Source organism: Orbilia oligospora, assembly GCF_000225545.1.
Source record: "Orbilia oligospora ATCC 24927 unplaced genomic scaffold scaffold00054, whole genome shotgun sequence".
NCBI classification, from domain to species: Eukaryota; Fungi; Ascomycota; class Orbiliomycetes; order Orbiliales; family Orbiliaceae; genus Orbilia; species Orbilia oligospora.
Window position 1 is genome coordinate 2,207,349 of NW_011645611.1, and position 26,385 is coordinate 2,233,733.

Genomic DNA, 26,385 nt, shown 5'->3' on the forward strand with positions numbered 1-26,385 from the left:
TTTTTTGCAAAGGCTCCCAAGTCTATACCGTTGCTTTTGTTTCTCTCTTTCTTTCCCCCCCTCTTCGCTGTCATATTAGCATACTATTATATCAATGCATAGCTGGACTTCTCTTTCTCTTTCTCTTTCCCCTCCTCCTCCTCCTCCTCCTCCTCCTTTCTTCTTTCTTCTATCACTTATCGTCCATCTCTGTCTTGTACAAGCTTGTATTTGCACGGGTGTGTGTGCGTGTGCATGTGCGTGTTTCTCGAATATGTCCCTAGAGATAGAGGTAGATAGAATGTCTCGGTCATGTGAGATTACATAATCCATCGTTGGCGGAAAATGCCGCGGCCGATGAAACGCGCAGATTTCCATATCCGGTTAGACGACTCCTTCCAATTTCCTATTCCGGTAATTTACGGTCGGCTCCAACGCATTTTTGCACAGCGCTCCGACGCTCCGGCCCAAATCTCCCTTCCTTTTCTTCCCCGTCTTGTCTTCTCTATCTCCACCTATCACCACCAACCATCATCACCATCCCTCTCCTCCATCACCGCTTTTCTGGGTACCTTTTGTTCGCCGGTAACGGTCCAGCAAGCGCCCAGCTTGTCAGCTTCCTATTTCTTTCTTGACCGGAAGCCATAGTCTCGTTTATCTCTTCTTATCCTTGCTTTTCTTGAGACTCGTCTGGTCCTGTGTGCTTTCCTCGCGACGCGCTGGGTTTTTTTCTCTCCCACCATCTCGGAACCTCCTCCTCGCTCTTGTCCGATACCCATACCCTCTGGTCGATACGGTCCTTGGACATTCGGGCTTCGACAATCACGGACTTCACATATCTCTCGCCGAAATGACGTCGGCGAAAGATAGTTGGCACCCGGCCGACCAGCGGGAGCAACCTCCACCACCCGGTCACCTCCCGCCCAGCCAGTCTCAGTCTGGCCGACAGTCCCCAAGTGGGATACATCGTTACCAGTATGGCTCATGCTTCATGCTCCACTCATTGATCTTCTTTTCAAGTTGGTTGTTCAACTTACTAATCATTTGGTATTTTTTTTCCACTTGGAATATTGTAGGCCGCCTCCTTCTCAAGGTATGCAGAGACTCCGACACCCCGTGCAAGATGATAATTCCGACGGAGGCTATAAAATCCTTTTCGCCGAACTTCTATGGCTGTCCACTCCGAGTTTTCCGTTCTCTAGAGGCCTTCGGATATTTGTTTGATTGTTGGCTATCTTCGTCGTCGCATTTTCTGATTGTGCTAACGGGCATGCCGCACTAATTACAGGAAATTTCTACCAAGCACCTCCACCCACATCACAAGCTGGACCACAGGCTGCACCACAATCGCAGTTACCACACCTACCAGGTCTCTCGTCGGGACAACCTCCGTACCCTCTCCCGTCGCTACAAGGGGGCCCTCAGGGCCCTCCTCATCCACACATACTTGACCGGCCACACGAAACAAGGCCCCCCCACTCACAGATTCCGCAGCTTGCGAGTCCTCCTATTGGGATAGGGCAGCAACAGCAATCGGGCCCAGGCCATCTATACCCTGCATCACACCCTCCGAATCCTCAACAGCAGCCTCCTGCTCAACCTCAGGATCGTCTGGGACCTATCACACCGGCTAATAATGCCCAACCACTCCCTGCAATAGCTTCACACCCGCTTCAGGCTTTAGCTCAACTCCCTCAGCAAGGTGGACCTCAGCCACCTCAACCTCACCAAGAAGCTGTTGCGACAATAGTCAATGCCCAACCTGCCGGCCTCGTGAATATACCCATTGGTGCACAAGCGTCGATGCCCCCTTCGTACCGTCCGCTTAACGTTAAAGACGCTTTGTCCTACTTGGATCAGGTGAAGGTTCAATTCGCTGAGCACCCCAATGTTTACAACCAGTTCCTGGACATCATGAAAGACTTTAAGAGCCAAGCGTACGTACCAAATTTCTGTCTTGAATATTTTGCCCCAATGCTATTTGGTTAGATTGTCGCTCACATTTATTGCTAAATTGACTCTTTTTAATACCCCCCCTCCCTCTTTTTTTTCTCTTTGCTGAATCATTTACTCCCTTAGTATTGATACCCCGGGTGTTATCGAACGCGTTTCGACCCTTTTCGCCGGAAATCCAAATCTAATCCAGGGGTTCAATACGTTTCTACCCCCGGGATACCGGATTGAGTGCTCTAGCGACCCCTCGGATCCCCATTCGATTCGTGTAACTACGCCCCAAGGGACAACAACCGCAACTTCAGGGTTGCCTCCAAATCTCCACCTTCAGGGGGTAGTCCCCCCTGCTGGACAGGTAAACGGGGGGTGGAGGCAACAGGATGCATGGGGAGAACCGGCTGGCGCTAGGTTCAGGTTCAGCGGAGACGAGCCTGGGCCCTCCGAGAGACCGCCGCCGGGCGAACCAATGCGCGCGGGACAGGTCCAAGGCCGTCCGGGCCATCCCATGGCCAATCAGCCCGCACATCTTCAGCAGCCTCAGCCGCTCCAGGCCAATTCTGGGCAGCCTTCGGGCATAGACACGGTCAACCAGCTTCAAAATGCTGTAGCTGCGGCTAATGGAACCGGTCCTTTGTCTGGGGGCCAAATGAGGCAAGCACCCCCCAATGGCCCGTTGGGGCAGCCGGTGGCGAACGGCCCGCTCACCCCAGGCGCTGATGTAAAGCGTGGCCCTGTGGAATTTAACCATGCTATTAGCTACGTTAACAAAATCAAGGTAAGAGCTATATTCGAGTTTTCTAAGCTATGAAGCCAGAATTACTGAACAAATTCTTCAAATAGACACGGTTTTCGTCGCAACCAGAGATTTATAAAAATTTCCTGGAGATATTGCAGACATACCAACGTGAAAGCAAGCCTATTCAAGAGGTGTATAGTCAAGTGACACAGTTATTTAACGCTGCACCGGATTTGCTGGAAGATTTCAAGCAGTTTTTACCAGAGAGTGCTGCCCAGGCAAGGCAGAAGCCTGATGACCACCCGAGGGAAATGGTAGGTTGCTGTTGGTAGAGTGCATGCTGAGGAGCTTTTTGGAGTCAGAGCTGACATAACTCACCCGATAGAACGGAATGGGTGGCCCTGGTGGACGGGGGCCTCCTCCGCAAGGCCATTTCGCTCCTCCTTTGGCTGCTCCCAAAGACACCGGAAAGAGGAAGCGTCCAGCCCAACCTGTTCTGTCGAATTCTCGTGATTCAGGAATAGCTCCTCTGCCGAATAACCCACTTCACGACTTGAATGTTGGGCCGAGCCCGGGTCCTCGGGGAGCTGCAGCTAATAAGGTAAATCTCCATCTTTTCTCAAGTCGCTCGGCGGCCAACTCCTTTTCCTTTTTGCTTCCTCCTTCCCCCATTTCTCCTACCTCATCACTCTCTCACCCCCGCCACCTCTAATCACCCATCGCAACATAAACGCGTCCACTAACCTACGCCAATATTCGACTCCTAACCATTATTCTCTACCTCTTCTCCATGAAAAAAACATCCTACTGAATATTCTCGGTTGCTCAGCACCCTATACCGAGGTCCTGAGCACCCGAATTTGCCATTGAAGAAGCTAACTAACGTGTTTTTGGATTTACAGCGTCCTAAGATTATGCATAAAGCAGCGGAAGCCCCCGTCTCCCCTACCCTCATCCCTGCACCACCGACACCTCTTCTTCCGGCAGACCCAGTTGGAGCCACAGGTGAAGAGATTGCTTTCTTCGATAGAGTCAGAAAGTACATCGGAAACAAGCAGACTTACAATGAGTTCCTGAAGCTGTTGAACCTTTTCAGCCAAGATCTCATGGACAAGTCGTTGCTTATAGTCACGCTGGAAACGTTCCTAGGTAGCAACCCGGAACTTTTTAACTGGATTAAGCGCTTTCTCGGTATTCAGGATAAGGCCGAGGACAGCGTGCAGAATGCCTTAAAGAAGAGCCAAAAGGTTCGGCTTAACGTTTGCCGTGCTCTAGGTCCTAGTTATCGCCTATTGCCAAAGCTCGTAGGTCCTCCCTTCCTTATATCCCTGTGATCGTGACCAACTTAATCTCTAACTTCACCATAGGAAGCCACAAAGCCATGCAGTGGCCGTGATGATATGTGCCGTGAAGTGTTGAACGATGAATGGGCTTCACACCCAACTTGGGCTAGTGAAGACTCGGGCTTCGTCGGTCACAAGAAGAACCAGTATGAGGAAATGCTCCATCGCGTTGAAGAAGAGAGACACGACTATGATTTCCACATTGAGGCGAACTTGCGAACGATTCAGCTTCTAGAGCCTATTAACCAGAGGATTGCCACGATGACTAATGAGGAGAAGGCAAATTTCCGATTGAGTCCTGGTCTCGGAGGTCAGAGTCGAACTATTTACCAACGCTGTATCAAGAAAGTTTATAGAGACGACGGCCTTGAAACAATCAAACAGCTACACGAACAACCTGCTTACGCCGTGCCTATTATTCTTAGGCGACTAAAACAAAAGGATGAAGAATGGCGTTTTGCGCAGGTAGGCAATCACCATCCTTTTTTTTTTTTTTTTTGATTGCATCCGAGGTTGCTAATGCCCGTACAGCGTGAGTGGAACAGGGTTTGGCGTGAGCAAACGGGGAAGATCTTTTATAAGAGCCTTGACCACCAAGGAAACACCTTCAAGCAAAATGACAAGAGGAACACAACCAACCGGCATTTTAACGCCGAAATCGATGCCCTCTACAAGGTTGCAGATGCTTCAAATACCGACAAATCCTATCATCTGAAGTTTAGTTTTCCAGATCTAGACGTTTTGTTGGACATTTGCCGTCTGTTGTCTACTCAATTAGAAAAAGATGGCGCTTATTCTTACTCCGAGCGCCAAAAGATCTCACAGTTTATCAGGAATTTTATCCCCACATTCTTTGGAATCAACAAGGACGACGTGGAGAGTGCGATAGGTAGCTTCTCGCGAAAGTCTCCAGATGAAGACGTAGATATGGACCACGCCGATTCATCTTCAGGAAGACGCAAGAACAAAGAGTCGAATCTCCTCCAAGATGTCCTCAAGCGATCTCGTGGGGGTAAAACCCACAAAGCAGATGGCACTGGCAGTCGCGGGTCCACCCCTGAACTTTCGAATGAGGATGACCTTATGGAGGTTGACGGCCTTGATTCGGAACCAGTCCCACCGAACGCCCCTGCCACTTGGATAAACCCTACTGGCCCATCTCGTCCCTCCAATGGGATCGAAGCCTTGAATACTGCACCGGGCACAGACGCCCGGGACGTTGTTGTCTCCGAACTAAAAGAGCGAAATGTGTACAACTTATTTGCTAATGGTAGCATTTACTGCTTTATGAGGCTGCTTCAGTCTGTATACCAGCGGCTGTTGGACGTCAAAAGCTGTGAGGAGGTCGCTAAAGTGACGCTGAGTCGTCGAAAAAACAACACGACTGCTCGCAAGCTTGGATTGATCCCTCAGGCACATGACGAATTCTTTACAGTTGCGGATGACGCCAACTATTACCAACAAGTGTTAGAACATGCTGAGAGGCTCATTCTTGGAAATATCGATTCTAATGTATTCGAAGACGGAATGCGCTCAGTTTACATCCAGAAGGGTTGGCAGCTCTACACAATAGACAAACATATTGCCACTCTCAACAAGACAATTCAAACATTTGTCGGTGATGGTGGTAAAGAGAATAGTAACGAGATCCTAAAGCTCTTCGACAGAGATAGAGCTGAAGAGAAGACAAATTTCCAACTCCAAATGTCATATCGACGGGATGTTGAACTCTTCATAGGGCGTGAGGAGCCAACATATCGAATTGAATGGGTAAATTCCCCCGTCCTTTCATATATGCTGACCATTCGACTAACACGTTATTTAGAACACCGAGACAAAGGAGATGGCCATTCAATTGCTCTTCAGAGTTGACCCGACACATACGGCCAAGTTAACAAAAGATGAAAAATGGTCTTACTACGTGGACTCGTACATAATGGCACAGCCCACCGAAGGCGTCGACGTCCCAAAGAAACCACCATTCCTGCCCCGTAATCTTCCCGCACCAGAGGCGATTGACTCCTTTAGCTCGAGAGACTGCGAACTCAGCGGTTCGTATAGCTATAAGAAGCCGATTATCCAAGAAGGGTTGGAGCTGAAGATCTGCGTAAATACGTATAAGTTGTATTTCACGCCTGGTACCACCGATGTTATGATCATGAGTGGAGAATCTAGACAAAGATCTTTGGATGCAGAGAAGAGAGGTACATCGAAGCGAAAACGAGTCTTTGAGTCAGAGTATGTTAATAGCAGGAAAAAACTGAAGGATGCACTGCCAGAAGATGTAGTATTGGGATTTGATGAAAGAGAGGGCTTATGGAAGCCTTAGAGAGGATGGGTGTTTGTTAGTCTTTCTGTGTCGCTAGGTTATCCCACCAGCGAAGTTTGACAACGGCATTCTGTAGTGCTTCAGAACTGAATGTTGTGGCACGTAGAACTTTCTGAATTTATTTCCTAAGCTAAATACTGCCTTGAATAGTAGCATTTAGTTAAAAGTGATAAAGGTCAGTATTGTTCGTTCCAGGGGTTATATGATATACTCTGCTGCTTAGGGAGGTGAGGGGTGTTTTATGCTGTGGTTTATATTCCCATCCCACAAGAGCCTTGTGTTTCTTTTACCCACCATCCCTTTTCGTTTTTTTTTTTTCCTGTCAAAAAATATGGCGCGTGGTTCTCACCGATATTTATGTCTACGAGCGCTTTCGTATTTATCTTGCAGTTTTTCATCTCCTTTCGTTTTGGTATGCTGACCTCACTTTTGATCCTTTTTAATGAATATGAACTAGAATTCGGTCTTTTTTATTCTCTACCTTTTCTTTTCCTTTTCACTCTTTTTCACACTTTACTTTTGTCATTGGTGATTTTTGGTGTGCAATGATTTCATAAGTTTGAAGAGGAAGTGGTGTATCCTACTACTTCATCAAATTAAATAAGAATTGAAGCGTTATGATCATGGTGACTTGTGAGCTATGGGGGTTGTAGAAGGCTGGGGGTTATTGTGAACTTTTAATTTTGGGTATCTCTGAGTATTTAAGAGGTCCCGTTTGCTGGTATATATACCTAGGTACCTAAGTACTTAAGTAAGTAAGTACTATATAAGGATTTGTAGTATCCGGGTGTGAGGCTTGACCTGGCACGGGGCCCGCGTGATTACTGATAGAACGGATGATGAGTGGGGAGAGAAGGGAGGCCTGAGGAATCCCGCAATATATACATATCTAAGTATATAGAGATTAACAGGAGATCTCTAATTATCAATCCCCTTTTGACAACATTTTATACTTGTGCAAGTGATTTTGGAGGATCTACAGTGTAATTGGAGCTGAATGATGTATAGAGAGAACGGATGACGGGCGGTCAGGCAGAAGCTGGAAGAATATCTCGAGGTATAAGGTAGGCGAGATCAATTGGTGGTCTCTGTATCCCCTAGTGAATTTTATGGATAGAGAGTTAAGATAAATACAAGAATTTGGGGAGAAGAAAGGTACTGCATGTCGTGTACCGCAAAACCAAGAATAAGTAGCAAACCAATGAGGCCTCTTTCCCTTTACCCTCATATATATATATGTGTGTGTGTGTATGTATGTATGTATGTATGTATGTATGTATGTATGTATGTATGTATGTATGTATGTATGTATGTATGTATGTATGTATGTAAAGAGACGACCGTCGGCCTGCTATTGACCACAGTTGCAAATTACTTCGTTGGCTTTATTGCAGCATTTTCATATTGAACATCATAACTATATAACCTACGGCTTCTTGTAGTAAAAGGCATCCAGTCCCAGAAGTTTATACAAGAATTTATTCTGGATTGCAATTTGGCAATTGACACCATATGGAGCCTCTGGATCCGGCTTTTGCGGTGCGAAATATTTACCATAGATTTTTTCATATTCCTTGCATGCAAACCTGATCCGATGCTTTCGCTGGATCTCTGGATTTACCGTCAACGAAATAGCTTGCATCCCGACACTTAGCCCACTAATCATAATTTCCCTCAGCTTGACGGTATTCCACGGAATCTAACGACCCTGGTTTCAAGGATTCCAATGTTGCATTACAAATGTGAGAGGCGTCTACGTAGTCATTTAATCCCGTCCTGATATATTTTCTAGATGTCTCTGGGAATGAATTTTCAAGGGTTTGAGTTTTTTCCGTGCAGCCGAAGAGGGCGGGATAGATTGTTTTGCCATCGGGGTTTGCCATCGGGAAGAGGCGTGGGATGATAAGAGAGTTGAAGTAATTGTCTTTATTAATATTGTCGCCGCCAGCAGTACCTCCGGGGGGGCAGTCGTATAGACCAGCTGAACGACTGGGGTCTGGTTGTCTAAACCGAGCATTTGAGGTGTATACAGTATCCAATATATCGTAGTCTTTTGGATGCCTTTTTTTTTTATAGACAAGACATTGTGGTGGCAGTCAGCTTTATTGGTAGGTCTAAAGGAGATAGAAAACCAAAACTAAGAGGTAAAGGTGGGGAGAAAGGTTCACATACACTGGCAAATCTACGATCTCATCTATAACGTTGTATGCGTCGTGAACGTAAGGGTCCTCGTTTTCTGGACAAGGGGCCACCATCACATATCCCATGGCCATCTGCTTTGCATTGTTGGTATCCAATGAACGCATATCAGAGTTAGGAAACCCAAAGAAAGGGAAAATGCATCTTTTAGTTTAATAATTTTGTTTCCATCGGTGTTTAAAATAGGTAAAACTAGGCCCGATCCCTGGGAGTGGATGTTTCCATCGATTGTAGGGTGAGTATACGGGTACTCGGGATACTTTTGACGAGAAGGTACTAGGGCCAATCCACAGTTGGGCATCCCCTCCCCGCGCACACTCTTCGAGTGTGGCATACGTATAGTTAGATCCGGGGGTCCGGGTTCCGATTTATCAGCGAGGCAATGCTTTTTCCCATCTATCACGATAGTAACTTTTGTGCTTTTATATCAGTAATTTTCTATATAAACATAGCTATATAGTATGTATAGCTAGATATTTTTGAAGGGGGTGTTATTTTGGAAAAATTTACTTGGCTCAATACGGGGTTCGCGCCATGGGCTTACGGAATCAATGATCTCAAACTTCCAAGCATCAGAAAAGTCGGTATTATTCGGGTTTGGGAAGTCTTCTTGATTAAAAAATGCCGTGTTATAGTCTTCGATTTTAGGGATAAAATCACGATCCGTTCTTGGCTGTAGCTTGGGACCCGTTATATCTCCAATCGGTCGCAGCTGGACCTTGGAAAAACTGGGTTTCTCGGAAGGTGACGATTTACTCACTGGTATGTTCGGCCATCGACCAGATGCTAAACTAGCCATCGCAAAAGCGGGCAAAACTAAAGTATACGCGAGAAGAAGAAAATGGAGGGAAGAGATAAGACTCGGAGTTATACGGGGCGTCATATCTATAACTTGATCTATCCGATATGCCTTAGTATCGGTCTAGGTGTTCATTAAAGCCAACTAAAAAAAAAAATATTCAAAGAAGAACTTCGATTACTTTTGGGAACGGGAGAGAGGTTTTAGGCTTAGCCATCGTAAAGATTCGGGATGTATCGACTTTTTTATAGGACCGCATTTTTGGAGCAAAGGGAGAGCATGGTGGCGTAAGATCGGATAATATCAATACCAGGTTCTTTCCCCCCAACTAGTTGGTCGGTTGAGAGTGATGGAAGTACTAGGTACGGGTAGTAACTCAAACGTAAGCTGGCAATGCCAACATACATATGTATGTTGGTAGGCCGGCAAATGAAACGAATATTGACGGCGGCTTTGAGGTTTAAGACTCAGCTCCATGAATTTATGCACCATACGTTGTTTATAATACCATCCATTTTCCAAATTGTAAGCTGTGATACGGTTAGCTTACATAGAGTATGGTTTTTACAGCCACAATTGGATATCTAGAAAAGCCAATCTGAAATCTGAAAATATGCAGGTATACCGCGTAACATACAACAACTTTGTTTTGTTGGAAATTCTAAAACGGCAATTGTCGGAATGGGACATTTGTGCACCTGTGCATGCGGTTGCTTTTAGTTAGCAAGCACGGAATCGCTTCGCCATAATGTTGTACCCACTAAAGTGCCTCTTAACTGTTTTCTTCTTCTCGTCTGTACTTATGCAGTTTAGATAAATCAATTTATTCATTCATAGTTGAAGGATACAAGTCGAGTGTTTCGAATTTGAGGGCCTCATGTATATCTATTCTATTCTATTCAATTCTATTCTAGCAGACCCGAAGGATGCATGAGGTGTCACCGATTCGTATATGCGACCCCAGTTGAAAAACTAGATTCTAATATCTCATCTTGGGGACCAAAGGTTGTCAAAGGCAAATAAAAATATTTGACCTAGCAGACGTCTAGACTAGGTTTTCTGTCAACCGTATACTATTTCATCTCTGTCAGATACACTCCGAGTGTATATGACTATAGATGTATATATATGCACATAGGGTCACCTGAAAGCCTTATAGAATAGTATATATTATCTTCCATAACATGATATTCCCCATTTGCAAACAAAAACAAAACCCAGCACCTAAAATTCTGCTCCAGACACAAGACTTAAATTTATATAGACATAAAAAGGGGTCTCCGCAACAGTGATGTAGTCTTTGCGGCAAGGTAATTGTAAGTTCTTATATGCAAATGTACAAGTTGACTTTTTTGGTTTATTTCTTATATTCTGTATACCTATACTGAGGGGTTTCATACACTCAGTAATTCTTATGCATTAAATCCTCGATGGCCAGTGGGTTTGATTTATCCAGAGTAGCTATCTCGTCACACTCAACGAAATTTGGTGGTCTTTCCGGGTCAGGAGGTGGTAAATTCAGCAAGCCCCTGTTTTGAAGTTCAATACACATCTGATTCAAAATCCCATCAAGGCCGGGGTTGACGTGGCATCTTTGAGCTGTTTCCCAGTAAGATTTTGCCTGAAGGAACTCGTCAGAAGCTACCCACAGTTCCTTCGCTCTTTTATTTTTTTGTTGACAAGCTTGCATCTTGTCCACGTATATATTTAATCCGATCTGGTAGACATATGCGAGCGTATATGGGAGTGTGGTTTTTTCGGGGAGCTTCCGACTCACGCAGCCAAATATGGCGGGGTAGAATTGTGTACCATTTAAGGACGCCGGGATCAGATTTGGGAGCATAAGGGAGTTGAGGTACTGTTCGTTGAGTTCTGAAGTCTTTGTACGAGTGTAGTCACGGAGAGTTGAATTTTGATTGGGTTTGTCTAGGGTAGGATCGAGCCTATCTGCGGGACAGCCAAAACTTCCATTTCGAAGATCTGGGGCCAGCTGGTCAAACCGTAGATTCGAAGAATACCGCTGGGTATGATTGCCATACACAAATCTTTTGTTTATCCATTAGTATTAGATATTCGCTTTCCACGTATAGGTCTGATCCAAGTTACATCGTGTCGAGAGTGAGGATCCATTGGTACTTACGGAACACCTACGACTTCAGTTCGCAAACTGTGTATCCCATACCCTTTGGGTGTTTCCCCGTTCCCGCAAGGAGCCAAGGCTACAAAGCCTTTTCCAGTATCCAAATAATTTAGATGAATTACGTCCATATTAATCCATTTACCGGGGAAGCCCCAATAAGGCATGATGCACCGCTTGGTAGCATAGTTTCTTCTCCATTGGGATCGATAAGATGTGAGCCCAGGACCAAAGCCGGGAAGTCGAAGCTCGTTGTTATCGCGAGCCACTCTAGTTGAGAAATAGCCTGGACCTTGCCATAATTGAGCTTTATCGAAGTTTTCTTGATCACTGCACTTTTCCAGTGTGGCGAATGTAACATTAGTCCCCGGAGGTCCCGGGATTGAGCGGTCGGTAAGGCAGTAGTAAGTATCGTTTATCAGCATCTGAACTATTTGAGTAAAAAAAAAAAAAGATTTAGTTTTAACCTATTTTTCTAGATGATTGGGAGAAGTGAAAGAGCAGTTATATATTGGAAGGATTGCTAGTATACTTGGGGCAGCAAATTTAGGGTCCGACTGTGGCACCTCAAGATCGATCTTCCAGGAATCGGTAAAGTTCGTATTCCATGACTTCGGGAAGTCAGCAATTGACAAGTTTGATATCGGATCGTTGATTGGTAAGAAAAAACCAAAGGCCGGGCCAAAAAATATAGAAAGAATGAGAAGAATGGGGTTTAAGGCTGCAAGGCGAGCCATAGTGCTGCATAAATCGTATGATCAAAATATAATCATAGAAAATTGTAGCCAGATCCAAAAATGAGGAGCACTAGACAGCTCTTAAGCTAAATTGACTATAGGATTTCGAGAAGACGGTGGTAGCGCGAAAGTATAAAAATATCAGTGAAATATGAAGAAAAGACAGTGTTTATGCTGGCCTAGGATTTGGCATTTGAGGAGAACAAAAGTTAGAGATTGAATAGGCCTATGCCCATTCAAATTGATTCTTCGGAGTCGAACTTATATGGCTGTCACACGCATTATATGATCACAGACTAGCACAAAACAAATTAATCTCAGTACCTTGTCTCGTACCTAGACCTGGAAGCTCAGTACCGTTAACCCGTTAATCGTATAACATGTTGTGTGTTTAAATTGGTCTACGGGCCGCAATGCGGTTCTGAAACTATTTCTTTGTTCTCGAACGGAGCAAGGCCAAAAGAAGACGAGCTTAAGGATAACCTAGCTATAGGAGTAGACACATGGCCTCATAACGCACCCTGTTAGGCCTTGGAATTCTCTTCTTTTCTTTTGAATATACTATTTTACATTGAGTTGATACCACTTGTACAATTTTTCTCCGGCGCTGATGACAGATCACAACGTTGACGTTGGAATATATGTATGGTAAATTTATAGCAGGGTTTCAATTGTGGGATGTTGGAAACTTTGAAACGGCAATAAGGCCTACAAGGGTCTTTCCTCGATCTTCGGCTCGAATTCACTTTCCCCACACGGCCACAGCCCATGCTCGCTATTCAATTGCAAACGTCACATGGCTTATATATATATAGACATACCGTAGTAAATACTTTACACCTTACCTAGGTACTATGGCTCATGGTACTAGGTCATTTATATGATCGATTAAACTTCACGTAGGGCAAGGCGAGCTAGGCTGTTGGATACTGCGGCCATGTTCGAAAGGCTGATGTTTAATTCCATGCCTGTTTAGTTGGCTGCGAGTAATAGTCTCACCCTTGCGGCATAGATTAACAGTATAAATTATTTTTATCTCTTCACTACTTTTTAGCATAACCCTAAGAACATTGCTGTACATCAGATATCGTTCTAAGCCGAGCGGTTATCTGGTAAACCAACTACAGATGCTAGTATACCGTGAAAATAGTAGCCTAGGACCCGTTCTGGCTTTTTTCCATATTCGATCACAAGGGATCTTATACAAACTAGATCGACTGGTATAAAAATAAAAGAGGTTATCGATAGCGATACTATTTTCCTATGATAATAGTCAATCATGATTGTCGATACAAACTAGCACTCGTCTTGCGAAATCGAACAGAAATCTTAGTTCATGGGCAGGTATTTCAAGATAGATGGCAGAAAACAGAAATGGAATATAAAAAGGCGTCGAAAATACATGTATATTATGTACATTCATTTATGATATAAATCCAAGAACCGGCACACACCCGGATACCCATCCTCCTGGAGTTTCGCATAACCCCCGGCTATATATTCCACTATCCCAATCTATTAAACCACCCAATCTGCGTAACAACTACACTCCGTTACATCGGGTACTGACCCCTCATAATACATCTTGGTAGCTGACCATAAACTCTCAATTTCATTTTTAGGATCCAAATAGGGCTGACAGACTTTAAACAAGTCCCTAAATACGCCAATACTATAGCAATAAGGCCAATGTTTATAATACTCCACATTTTTGTTCCACTCATCTCTCTTTTCCTCGTTACATTTCCGAATCTCCGTGACTTTTTCACCGTACTTGTAGAGAGCAGATTTTATCGGTGACTCTTTGAACGATGGGAATGATTTGTTAGTGTTGTTTGCACAGCCGAAGAGTGCCGGGTGGAATGATGTATTATTGATGTTCAATTCGATTAAGTGCGGGATTATTAATGTCCTTGTGCGATATTCTGCTTCCGACGAGTCGAGTGAATCCTCTGTTCTATTTTTCTGTAGTAGCTTTGGACAGTTCCATGTTCTCCTAGAGAGGGTTGGGTTATCGAAATATAACACCTCTTTTATTTCAGGGTAGGACCAGGTAGGATTTGCGTCCGCTCCATGGAAAGTATATCTATTTCAAACTACAACGGGTCAGTGTCAATATAACTTAAAAATTTAGATATCTATAAAGAAAATTTGTTTATGGGGTGTTCAACTTACCCGGATCCCACAAGTGCATTCCGTACATCAAAAATCACACTTGACTGTTGACCCTTCCGCGGACAGTATTCCGACAAGTATACAAATCCAAAATAGTCATCCATAGCCCCGAGACTTTTAATATCAGGTATTTGAACCTCTGAACCCGGATAGCTAGAGTCCCCGTGAAGACACCTCCCCGTCATCTCATTCCTGAGTCCTGGGATTCCGTAATGGGTCACATTAACGGCATAGTAAGGGAAAAATGGGTCCTGATTGTTGTTATCACGCTTCGGGGCCTGGGTGATCAGTTGTCCTCCTGCAGTACCTGGCCAGAGCGTCCATTTTTGCCCCGGCTTTCCCCCTTCGAAGTCGCATTCCTCTAAGGTGGCAAAGTTTTGGATACTTTGGTTTGTCATAGGTTGGATTCTATCTCCGGGATCGGTGAGGCAGTATGTGATATTATTTATTATGAGGGTTACTATGAATTTTGTTAACCTTTGGTGAACCGATGCTTTATATGTATATATTCGAGGATGTATTATAATTTTTGACATAGGTTGGTACAATGATAAACTCAAGATACTAAGAACTTTAAGGAATTTTTGAGTAGGAATACTTACTCCAGCTGGAGCCTACGAGCAAATTTTCGAGTGCAAGCCTCCTAGAATCGAGGCTTACTTGTGAGGTGTTAACACCCGTGGGTATGTGAGATTGGAAAATATCGTAAAACCCAGGGTCTTCTGTGTCTAGTGCTGATAAAGTGGAAAATAGAAAGAAGAGGAAGACTATAATAACGCTTTTACTAGATTTAAAGGTAGACATAGCGGGTGTTCTAGTGCGACCAGCGCTATAAATCCGTGGTTTTCATTCAGGTGATAGAAGGTTTGCAGGAGATATATGCAAGAGAATCGGGGTTTTTTTTTTTGAAAATAAGAAACTAGTGAACGATAGCTACGGGTTGAATTCTTCAGATCAGTCGTTTAACACAATATATAGCCACCAATCTTTTTTCTTCCTTTAAGGCTTTCCTGCCAGCTATGATGGATGTGAAAACCTCATTGAATACTACTCAATAACCCGAACACTACCCAATAACCCGAACACCACCCTTATCGATTTTCCTGTGCCCCTTTCAAACAGGCGTTGGAGTAATAGATTCATGGGCATAAATATCCTCATATCCAGTGCATGAGAGTTGAATACTATCAAAAAATGTCGAATTCGCGAGGTTATACTTTGAAACGGGAAGTCACAAGGCTGGCATGGAGTTAGTTATTCGAACATGTTGGCTTTGGTAGGGTATGATTTCGTTGGAATTACCTATCAACATGCAGTTTCAAAAAGCATCCAACAAGGCCCCAGGAAGAAATTTAAGCGGCGCTGACAAGCCAACGTTTTATCGATTGGCTGCTGTTGGATCCATGCGTGGGGCGCTTATACTGGTCATAAGCAAACGTAGTATCTATCTAATTTGATTAATCAAATCTCATAGCTCTTGAAATAATTAAATTTAACAGAGGTGTTATAGAGCATTATTTTTAGTGTTTAAAAAAAAACATATTTAAACTTACTCTTAGGGCGATATATATCTAAACATGGACTCCCAAATAGCATAGACCACAGCTTGAAACCATCCTTAAATTCCAAATCGAAATTTGAAACGAGATGGATTTACTCGTGCCGCGAATGCAAAAAAGCGGAGAGCCCGACGAATTAAATTATGGTGTTGAATATGTTGGATATTTAGCCAAACCTCAAGATCATTGCTGTGGCTGTGCTGTACTGTGCTACACACGCACACAAGCCTTAACCGAAAGCCCGAATGCAATCATCACGTGATCAGTATAAAATTCTCAAAAGCTTCCTCGAAACCCCAACCACACGACGCCTCACAACTAGCTGCACCAATCGTTCGCCAACCTCACGACGGGCCGGGACCAGCCACACCTCCCTCCGAATCCTCCAACCCTTATACTACTACAATGCATCACAGACATCTACGGTAGCCTCTTCAATTTCAGTACCTTGAACGATTTACCTTCATTCATCCGGACCGAAGAACTCCAACAAAAAAACACACAGATACACTACATACTACGACGACCTTCAAACTTAAAGGAAGAAAGAAAGAAGAAGGATGTCGGCCAAGAACTTCCGTCTCCCACCACTCCCACGCTTCCGTGTGAAGTCAGCAAATAAACAACAGGTCCACCCGTGTAACCTCGTCATGTCCAGTGTTCTAGGATGTTGGGCATCTCAAGGTCACGCTACCAAGGGCTGTGAAGCGTTTGAACAGGCGTTGAGGACTTGTATGGATACAAATGTTAGTATAAAAAAAAAGAACCATATACCCCCTCGATTGATTATCTCCATAAGAAGAAGGGTGGTCTGGCCACTCTTCTTCTTCTTCTTCTTCTTTTTCTTCTTTTTTTCATTTAAGCTTTTTGGGGAAAGAATCTAGAATACTAACGATCTCCTCCCATTCCCTTTTCTACGGAGTATAGAAACGAGTTAAAACACAAAAGAGCACACTTAACTACCATATGGCGAGGTTATACCCGAAAATCGTGGGTCCGCAGAAACCGCATGTCTAGCATCTACATACCGGTTTCGAAATCGAAAGGGCTCGGTTAGCTCTTTTATATTATTATTAAGCCATTTATGGCCGGCCCGGTGGTCGTTTAGTAGAGGGATGAATGGAGCGCCCCCTTAGACTTTGGGTATTTGTGCATAAAGTCTAAACAATCATACTACATCTTTTTTCGCCCGGAAGGACGGGAGTGTACTCTATTTTCGGTTGGTGTAGGAATATTACTTTTTTCTTTTCAATTTAATGTATATACTTTAGGTACTTACCTCTTACTTATTAGACGGAATATACATCGTTTGGTTTCTGACAAGGGGAGTTTAGAGTTTTCGGGTGTATGTGTAACTTTGGAGGGTGATATAGACAGATTTGATTGTTTAAGAAAAAAATATACAGTATAGCTATAGTACACCATGGAGCATTTGGAAGAGAGAGAGGAAAAAAAGGAAATCCGAGCTCTATAACAGATATGCCGCGATCCGAAAAAATAAAATAAAATAAAATAAAATACCATAGTAAAATAAAAAGGAGTAGAAGAACATACAAACCAGATATGTATATATGCATGTAACTGGTAAGCTCGAACTACTCACTCCTCGAACACCCAGAATACATCCTAACACCTAATCCTAGAGCGGAACTTCATATACGATAACAAATGCACAAACTATTCGGTGATATTGAAATTTCGAACGTTACCAAGTCCCCAGTAACGTTCGAAATATTCAGTATCCCAATACCCAAAACTTCCCCCCTCCATTTCGATTTTTTCCTCTCTTTAAGCTTTCTCTCCTCAGAAAGAAGGATCGAATCGTGTCCAATCAAAAAAAGCCACCAAATACCCATACTTAAGCCTCATCGACCCACTTCCCTTCTTTCGCCTCCACATACTCCACCATATCCTCAATCGTACAAACCTTAAACCCCCACTTCCTCGCAAAAGCAATACAATCATCCCTTCTAGCCATCAGCCCATCCTCCTCTCTCACAATCTCGCAAATCACCGCAACCTGTTCCTTCCCCGAAAGTCTACAAAGCTCCGTCGCAGCTTCCGTATGTCCCCTTCTGACCCTCACACCTCCCTTCTTAGCTCTAAGAGGGAGAATATGCCCGGGTCTCCTAAACTCCAATGGCTTGGAAGTTGGATCTGCTAGTTTTCTAGCAGTCAGGGCTCGGTCGTGAGCGGATATACCGGTTGTAGTGTCGGTTGCGTAGTCAACGGATATGGTGTAGGCGGTTAGTAAGTGATCTTGGTTCTTTGGGACCATTTGGGGGAGTTCGAGACGGTCGGTGTGGTCTGGAGTCATGGGGACACAGACGTAGCCACTATGTTGTTTTAATTGAAACGGGATTTGATTAGTTATTTTGTCTTCTTTGGCTCTGTTGCTAGGGAGAAGGAGAGGCGGGGTGTAGACTACGGGGTCGGAGCTGCAGAGGGGGGTTACCTAGTATGTCGGACCAGGAAGGCCATTTTCTCGGTAGTTACATCTTGGGCGGCAATGATCAGGTCGCCTTCGTTTTCTCGGTCTGTGGAATCGAGGACGACGAGGAATTCTCCTCTTCCTGGAGATGATTGGGAACAGCGATGGTTAGTCTACTGGCTACCATTTTCTTGCATGTTGAATTCATATTCTGTGCGGGGAGATGCGGCATCCGGACCGAAGCCGGTTTAGACCCGACGCCATTATTTTTTTTTCGCTTGTGATATTTGGTTACCTGCTTCTGGGGCTGGTTTTTGGAGCATGTGAGAGAGAATGAGATATGGGGGACATACTGAAAGCTTCTACCGACTCCTCGATGGAATCAAATCGTGTATCTGGAACATGTGAACCATTTGTGCCATTGGCGCCGTTTGCACCGTTTGCGCTGCCGTTTGTTACGGTTGTGGTCATTGTCGCAGGCATTCTAGAATATCCGATGATATAATTTTTTGGGGGAGAATTGAGGGGAGTTTTCTTTTGCCGATTGGTAGGAAGTGTTGTAAACTTAAGAGAGGTTTCGACAAAGCTTAAAAAGCCCTTTGAACTTAGTAAAGATAGCTAAGCTTCTTAGTAAGGATTGATAATAGAGGAGGGAGAAGATGATGAAGATAGAGGATTCTGAAGTTCCGGGATTTTGAGAGGGTTGGAAGCTGGGATTTATATATATTTATTATCTTGAGCTTCCGGTCCGTTAACCGTTATTACTTGTAGTCGCAATCCGCGCAGAGGTATACGTATTAGAAGTTAAGAGTTTAAGAGGGCGGTCGTCTTCGGAGTAAAAAACGAAAATGAAGATATACTAGAAAAGTCCAATGCAGCTGTACAATTCAAACCAATGATAATAATAACAATAGTAACAAAAGAATACAAGATGGAAGTTAGCAGATTTAGGTTGAAGTATCAATGGAATAGTTCGGAGAAAGGTCAGAAAAAAACTGTTAGCCTTGACGTCGCCCAGCTTAACGCTTATAAGGGCAGGCTTAGACCGGGACAAGTCCACAGCATCCGTTCGACTGCCGGATCTGGACCGAGGCTTTCGAGCCTTAGGCCTTTGAGCTCCGAATCGAGGTTGAAGACGGATGACTAACTCCTGGCTGGCCCCCCTCCTCTTAATTATCCTAACCGATCGATGCAATGGGGTGGCGAATCAGATGTGAAATTGGTTTGTGAAAAGATGCAAGATCAATTAATGCCACCCAGCGGGGGAAAGGGGACCATGGAATGGAATGGAATGGAATGCGCATGCGATGGGATTCGTAAACCAGTAACGTTAAATGGGTTATAGATAGCCAAAAGGCATTATGCAATGCAATGTCGGCCCTGCAGCTGATGAAGTATCTATAAAAGTTTATTTTTCGATTTGTATTGTGTATCGTATCTATTAATTGCTTCAATCTTCAGCGTTCCCCGCTCGACACTTTTCCTTTGTAGGCCCTTTTTATACTTCCCGGTATAATTAAGTAATTATAAGAGAGCTAGAGGGAGAAAAATACAAAGATGAGTAATTAATCATGAAAGCATTTCGCATTCGCCATCCGCCTTAGTAATCCGTGGCATGAACATGAAGCTTTGTGGGGCCAGATGCAGACCTCGACTAGAATAACGTGACAGTACAGGCACAAGGGTCCCACCAGTCGGCCGAAGTTCAATGTTGTGCTACCCGACAAAGCCGGCCGAATAGCTCCCTGCAAATCCCACCACCGGTAATATATCGGCTGTAGGCCTCATCATATCATATCATATCACCCCAATTAATTATCAAGGAAACAAGGAAAGAAAAGATAAAAAAAGACTTGGATAATTCGGTCATTGTATTGTCATTTGCATAGTAGGAAAAGTGAAAGGGAAGCTATCGTAACACTTCAAGTTTGTTCATTACACCTAAAGTTATAAAAAAAAGTAGTGACAAGAGAAAAAGCAAGGAAAAACGCCTGTATCGTAACAACGGAAGAAGCCGCTAAGCAAAGCACGCAGTCAGGCAATGCAAAGCAAAAAGGGACATCGTAAACGCAACAGAAGCAGGCAGGCAAGCGGCGGTAGCAGGTAGAAGCAAGAAATAGGAAAAAAAAAGACAAAGGAAAGACGTTAAAAGACGCAGTACCGTCCAAAAAGAGACAGGTGAAATCCGAAATAAACGGAAACCGCCGCCTTATCTAGCGCGAATAACTGCCCATAAGTCCAAGATGGTTCGTTCAATATTTGCGACATTGAGGCCCAGAAGAAGATTCGTGGTAGAAAAAACTCATGGATAAGCCGTAAACACATCATCTTGACTTCTCTCTTCCTCCCGTCTGTTCCCCGCGTGGGTTTGCACAAAAGAAATTCATTATCAATTAAACTCCTCCAAACAGTCAAAAGACCTCGCCATTCAGAATAATCAGATCGTACAATCCGAACACCATTCGCTCCTAAACAAGGAAGCTGAAAAAAGTGGTTAGAATACAGGGCGGAGGCGTGCCATACCGACTCGGGTAAGGTTCGGGGTCATGAGGATTGAATCGGTAGTCGTAGTCGTAGAAGTAGTAGTAAACTCAAGGTTAGAGTTGGTCATAAGGGGATGGACGTGTGAGGGTGAAGGTGAAAAGGGGGGGGTTTAATAAAATATCGACAGAGAAGGAGAATGTATTTCGAGAAGTATCATATCATGTTTCGGCAGTCGTCGTAGTTGAGAGGGAATCTCCCTCCTCTCTAGTAAAAGAAATCGTTCGAGCCACACAGGCTTAAAAGTCCCACTCCAAAGAGACACCACCGTCGGTAACCTGGAAGACACTCATGGACTCTTCAGGCTTCATCGACATCCTCTTCTTTTGGGCAACCGTATCCTCAAGACCCATATCGGGAAGCTCGTACTGAGGGCCATACATCGCCTCGATCTTTCTCATCGCCTTGACTTTATCTTGAGACTCGGCTGGGAATCTTCCGGTGCGAACGTGCTCCCAAGATTCCCACCCATCGGCTCGGGCGGCAGTGACCCAGTCGGTGAGAGCAGAGTGGATGTTGGCAAGTTGCTCATAGTGATGTCCCTTTCCGGCACATCTCAAAACTTGTCCCATGATTTTTTCCATACCAGACATGGAAACCGCCATGCGGAAACCATTCCTCTCCGCCCTGGTTGGAAGATAAGCGATGATGGCATTCATAATCTCCACATGCAACGCCGCATAATTTGAAACGTTCATTTCAATGGAATTAACACTACCACCATCAATAGCCATAAAGGCGCGTGGGGTGGGGAAGTGTGCAACACTGAATGGTGCCTCCGGATCGTATTCACGGAGTGTAATTCTGTTTCCAGGGTGATACCAAACCCATCCGGTCTCGTAAGTCAATCGAGCAACCTCACTGCTCCATCTGGTAAAGGGTCGCGGCTGTTTGATAGCCTCAACCCAAGCAGGTCCCTGTTGGCTCTTAGCCAAAGGTGGGTTCTCCAAGATCTTAACAAGAGATCGGGCACGGGCGACTTGTTGGTCAAGTGGTGCTTGCTGGAGGTAGGTAAACATGAGGCTGATGGCGGCCTCGCGAGTTTCATACTCATAAGGGGTCTTCTTTCGTTCTTCATCAAACATCATAGAGAGGATCATGGTGAAGAGTTCGACATGGACTGTGTCAAAACGGGCATCAGCCATTGGGGCGGTGTAGGCTGCCTTGAGGCACAAGAAGACCTCTTTAATAACTCTGCCGCTTTGAATATCGCTAATGAAATGTTAGAATATGCGTCCAAATTCAGGTACGGAATGTAGTGGCTTACTGGTATTCCAATTCGTAAATATTCTTGATCAAATCAAGAAGGCGATCCAAGCCCTCTTGCTCAAAAAAGGTCTCAACCCATGCAAGACGCTCGTTTCTGAGCATCCTCTTAAGGCGGCGAAGCCATCCAAGGTCAACGTCATTGTAATTCCTTCCATAAAGGTAGTCAATGAAGTCGCAAGGGGAATTCGCGTGAAGAGGGCCGACATTAGTCTTCACAGATGGGGTAATAGGAGTAGTAGGCGCAGCGCGGAAGGCTTTATCGGAACGAGTAGTCTTAGGTCGTCCCTTATCTTCCTGCGACCTGGTCGGTAGACCAATGGTGCTAGCTGTCTTGCTCCTAGCACGGGTATGCTCACCACGGAATAGGGCAGCGCCAAAGGCACTAAGAGGACGCTTCTTCTTCTCGCGGGCAGGTGTGACAGGAGAAAACCCTGTCATAAGTGGTGGAGACCCATGGCTGGATGGTGGTGGCAGCGGGGCCCTTGACATGACTTTGCTAGATTTGAGCAATGTCGCCTTGACATGTGCTGGCATTTCAGATGCTCCATTCTTGATGTTGTGGGGGAGACCATAATTGGACTACATATAACATTTAGCATCGGAATGTTTCACAACACCATGATAAGGCAGGACCTACCAGAAGATTATTGAATTCATGATTCAAAGTAACGGTGGATGGAGCTCCAGATTCCAATGCCGCAGGGTGGACTCTCTTATTCCCACCGGACCCAAAGGTTGTTACCCTTGACAAGAACCCACCATGCTCATTGCTGGTATGGTCCGCCTCTCCCATACTATTACGCTTCCCCATCGAGATGATGCTTCCCCAGCTGGACTTCCTTTCTCCTGCTTGTTGTCCGTAAAAAGTAGTCGGCCGAGGCTGTGGGGCTCTCAACTCGGGTGTGACAGCGAAATTACGCTGGCCAGATGCCGAGTAGAGCCTTGGAGTGTAAAGCGAGATCTCTCGTGCAATTTCATCAGGAATATCCGTCTTAATGGGAGGAAGGGCCTTATTTGTATTGCCCAAAATACGAGATTGTTTTTGAGGAGGTCGAAAGTTTTCCTGATCGAGGGTAAGAGTGAGGCTGGATTCATTTTGCATTCTAAGGTCAAGGAATGAAGCATCCAACTGATCGGACATGGACTGGGATTGCTCGACAAAAGCGGGCTGAAGAACTCTGGATGTCGTATAAGCCCGAGGGTTTCTTGAATTCTGTTCATCTTGACAGTCGTCGTCGGTGCTAATTGTGAAGTCGGAATCCTTCTTGGCATCTTTCTTAGACTTGCCGGTAAGAAGGTCCATAAGACTGGGTGTCTTCATGTGTCTAGCCTTCAGATTAGGCTTGGGCAATGGACCCCCAAATCCATGCTGATCGGTTTTGGTGGGCGATGGAGGCCCGTTTGCCGCACCACCGGAAAACGAGAAGTCCAATGGAGGCAGCTGGGGAGGACCCATCAAACCTAAGTTGTCGCTAACAGATTCGGCACGCTTATGGCGACCGCCAAAGAATCGCGAAGCCCGTTTCGTGGGCGAAGGAGGAGGAGCCATTGATGAAGCCATGGTGATAGTTGCGGAGTCGTCTGGATTGTAAAAGATGATGTTAATAAGCCGTTCTTTAAATTGTTTTAAAGTTGCCCTGAGGCCTCCCCTGTGAGGAGGAGGATCAGTAGCAATAGCAGTAGCAGTAATAAGAGGAGATTCCATTTTTGGATGTGTTTTTAATGCAGGTATCTTGTGGGACGTGGCAATTGAGATATAGGCTGAATAGGCAGACCAATCGGGGCAGTTGAAGTGGAGATGGAGATGTGGATGGTGATGAAGATGAAGATGGTGATGCTGACGATAAGGACTTGAGGGGACATTGCTATGCTCGAATAACTGACGGGGTTTTATGTACTTATTTCTTACCAATTATGAATGGATTTCGATGCGGGATCGACTTGATACCTGAGAACGTCGAGATCGCTGCCGACGGTCTGTCGAGCAAGTTGGGGAATTCGAATTTGAATTCGAATTGGTGTTGTTGTTGGCAGTTGGCGGGTTGTGGTTGGTAGGCAGTTGACTGGGCAGTTGAGGGAGGTCAGCCCAGACAAGAAGTCGCAAACGTCACAATTGTAGTTGCAGTTGCAGTTGCAACAGCCTCCACTAAAAGGAAGAAGATCTGAAGAAGAATAGAATACAGTGAGAAAGTAAGTAAGTAGGTAAAGTATTCGTTAATATCACAAATTTAAAGAATCGAAAGGTCAAGAAGGAAATGGGAGAGGGAAAAGGAAGTGTGGGTGAGAGTGTGAGAGAGAGAGGAAGAGATCTTCTGGAGCCTCTGAGAGAGGAAGCAGCCCGGATGGAGTTCCAACTACTAAAAAGTTAGTGGAGCAGGTTGAAGCTGAAAGTGGTTCTCTCGAGATATTTATCTCATCTCTTCCCCAGCTTTTAAACATATCACACAATCTCTCTAAGCTTACCACTAAGTAAACCCAATACAATACAATACAATACAATCCGATATACACACCAACCCCCCTGTCATAACAAAGACAAGAATAAGAGAAAAAGATACCACTACCACCACCACCACCACCGGCGCCAAACATAGATGTGGGGTCGCTGTTGATTGTATGTATCCAAAGCTTACTTTTTCCTGATACCAGCCGGCTATGCTCTGAATCGGTCAATTGTTCATGCGAAATGCCCTGCCCAGCCAAGGTTTGTATGGAGTGCTATGGAACAGCTCGAGTTGTTTAGAATGTCGTTAGAGTGCAAGGGTCGGTCGGCCTGCAGCTTGTTCCCACAGCAACTGACGCTAATTCGGGAAAGTCCCGCCACTGCCCACAACAACAAACCACCTTTAGGCCCCCATGATGCAGAATCCCGCGCGAATCGGGCAGGGGAATAAGACCTCAACGTTCCGAAGAGGGGCGAATCAAAGCTGCAGTGATTTGCTGGCACGGCCGTTGTTTATATATTATTTCCAAATGTATATACATATATATCCACAGACCAGCTTATTTTTTTACGAATTGTAATTATATAAGTGTCGAGGGAAATAAAGGGGTGCATTGAAAACAATATATCTACGACCTATCACAAACGGTCAACTTGCATATAAGGCTTCTGCATCGGGGAAAAATAAAAAGAGGCGTGAAGATCAGACAGACCCTCGTGCAGGACGTGTTTGCCGGCCTATGTACATAGTACATAAACTCACTATGTAATTAACAAAGTAAACTAATTATTCCTCGGGAACGTCAACCAAGTGGATCCCATGCCGACGGTTCGAGGTCCCTCGATCGACCAGAATTACCTGCATCTTTGGCCTTCCCGACCTGTCAACGTAGAATCATCCGATTTATTGCACTATCGATACTAATATATATGCTTAGATACGCACCCATTGTGCTGAGACACATCAAAAACAAGGACAAGAATTTGAACCGGGAATATCGTTGGAAAGAATAGCCTTTTCGACTAATCTCGACTGATATGATCCTCGGCTTCGTCTTTCCCCTCTCGCTTTCTTCTTTCTTTCCTTCATGACGACGACTACGCGAAATCACCACTTTCTTCTTTGTTGATTTATTTTGGAAACTTGGCTAATCCGTTAATTTACCATTTGCGAACAGGAACAACCCGTTGCGACGGTCTGTTTTTTTTCTTCTTGTCTGGAATTCGCGGTTCAGCTGATCCCCCACCACCATCAGAACTAATAATCAAGATGGGAATTTTATTGGGTAGTTGGGGTCATCGGAACATTTCACGAGGGTGTCACAAGCATCGTCTGGCAAAATTGATCGCATTCTGGGGCTGGTTGGGCGACCGGACAGACAGGGGGTTCCCTGCTGTTGGATTTTGGGGATCATCAACAACACCTCTTTTCACTTTCACGTTCACATTCATGAAATGTTGATTTTTCTTTCAAGCTTTTCAAATTAATTTTTTTTTAATACCGTCAGAAACCGGTCCTGAAATTTCTTGAGACTTCCGACTTTGACACTAGTGTAATTACATCTTTCCTCTGTACAGAATAATAATAATAAAAAATCGGTTGTTTGAAGAGCTCCGATTAAGAAAAAAATCAATTGAATAGGAACTACAAAAGAAAAACGGCCCGTGGTATCATTTCCCCGATAGCTAGCTGAGACAAAAGAGATTGGGAGATTATGGTAAGGCTATTAGTATACTGTGAAAGGAAATTCTGAA

At 44.6% G+C, this 26,385-nt stretch overlaps 5 protein-coding genes across 5 annotated transcripts; 1 reads left to right on the forward strand and 4 right to left on the reverse strand.

Annotated features, from left to right (window-relative positions):
* Positions 1–829: 829 nt before the first annotated feature.
* AOL_s00054g675 (uncharacterized protein) lies at positions 830–6,340 on the forward strand (the record flags this gene model as incomplete). The annotated part of the gene is made up of 10 exons (XM_011121991.1): positions 830–954; positions 1,056–1,072; positions 1,268–1,916; positions 2,059–2,707; positions 2,773–2,982; positions 3,054–3,269; positions 3,571–3,972; positions 4,036–4,476; positions 4,543–5,781; positions 5,837–6,340. 10 exons carry the CDS (start codon positions 830–832, stop codon positions 6,338–6,340), a joined length of 4,452 nt encoding a protein of 1,483 aa, XP_011120293.1.
* A 4,400-nt stretch (positions 6,341–10,740) lies between these two features.
* On the reverse strand, positions 10,741–11,900 carry AOL_s00054g676 (uncharacterized protein; the record flags this gene model as incomplete). Its single annotated transcript, XM_011121992.1, has 2 exons — positions 10,741–11,383; positions 11,479–11,900. 2 exons carry the CDS (start codon positions 11,898–11,900, stop codon positions 10,741–10,743), a joined length of 1,065 nt encoding a protein of 354 aa, XP_011120294.1.
* A 1,830-nt stretch (positions 11,901–13,730) lies between these two features.
* On the reverse strand, positions 13,731–14,785 carry AOL_s00054g677 (uncharacterized protein; the record flags this gene model as incomplete). Its single annotated transcript, XM_011121993.1, has 2 exons — positions 13,731–14,298; positions 14,388–14,785. The coding sequence occupies 2 exons, from the start codon at positions 14,783–14,785 to the stop codon at positions 13,731–13,733; spliced, it is 966 nt and encodes a 321-aa protein (XP_011120295.1).
* Positions 14,786–17,804: 3,019 nt separating this feature from the next.
* Positions 17,805–18,860, reverse strand: AOL_s00054g678 (uncharacterized protein; the record flags this gene model as incomplete). The annotated part of the gene is made up of 3 exons (XM_011121994.1): positions 17,805–18,282; positions 18,402–18,519; positions 18,731–18,860. 3 exons carry the CDS (start codon positions 18,858–18,860, stop codon positions 17,805–17,807), a joined length of 726 nt encoding a protein of 241 aa, XP_011120296.1.
* Positions 18,861–21,157: 2,297 nt separating this feature from the next.
* Positions 21,158–23,892, reverse strand: AOL_s00054g679 (uncharacterized protein; the record flags this gene model as incomplete). The annotated part of the gene is made up of 3 exons (XM_011121995.1): positions 21,158–22,130; positions 22,186–22,766; positions 22,825–23,892. The coding sequence occupies 3 exons, from the start codon at positions 23,890–23,892 to the stop codon at positions 21,158–21,160; spliced, it is 2,622 nt and encodes an 873-aa protein (XP_011120297.1).
* Positions 23,893–26,385: the final 2,493 nt, after the last annotated feature.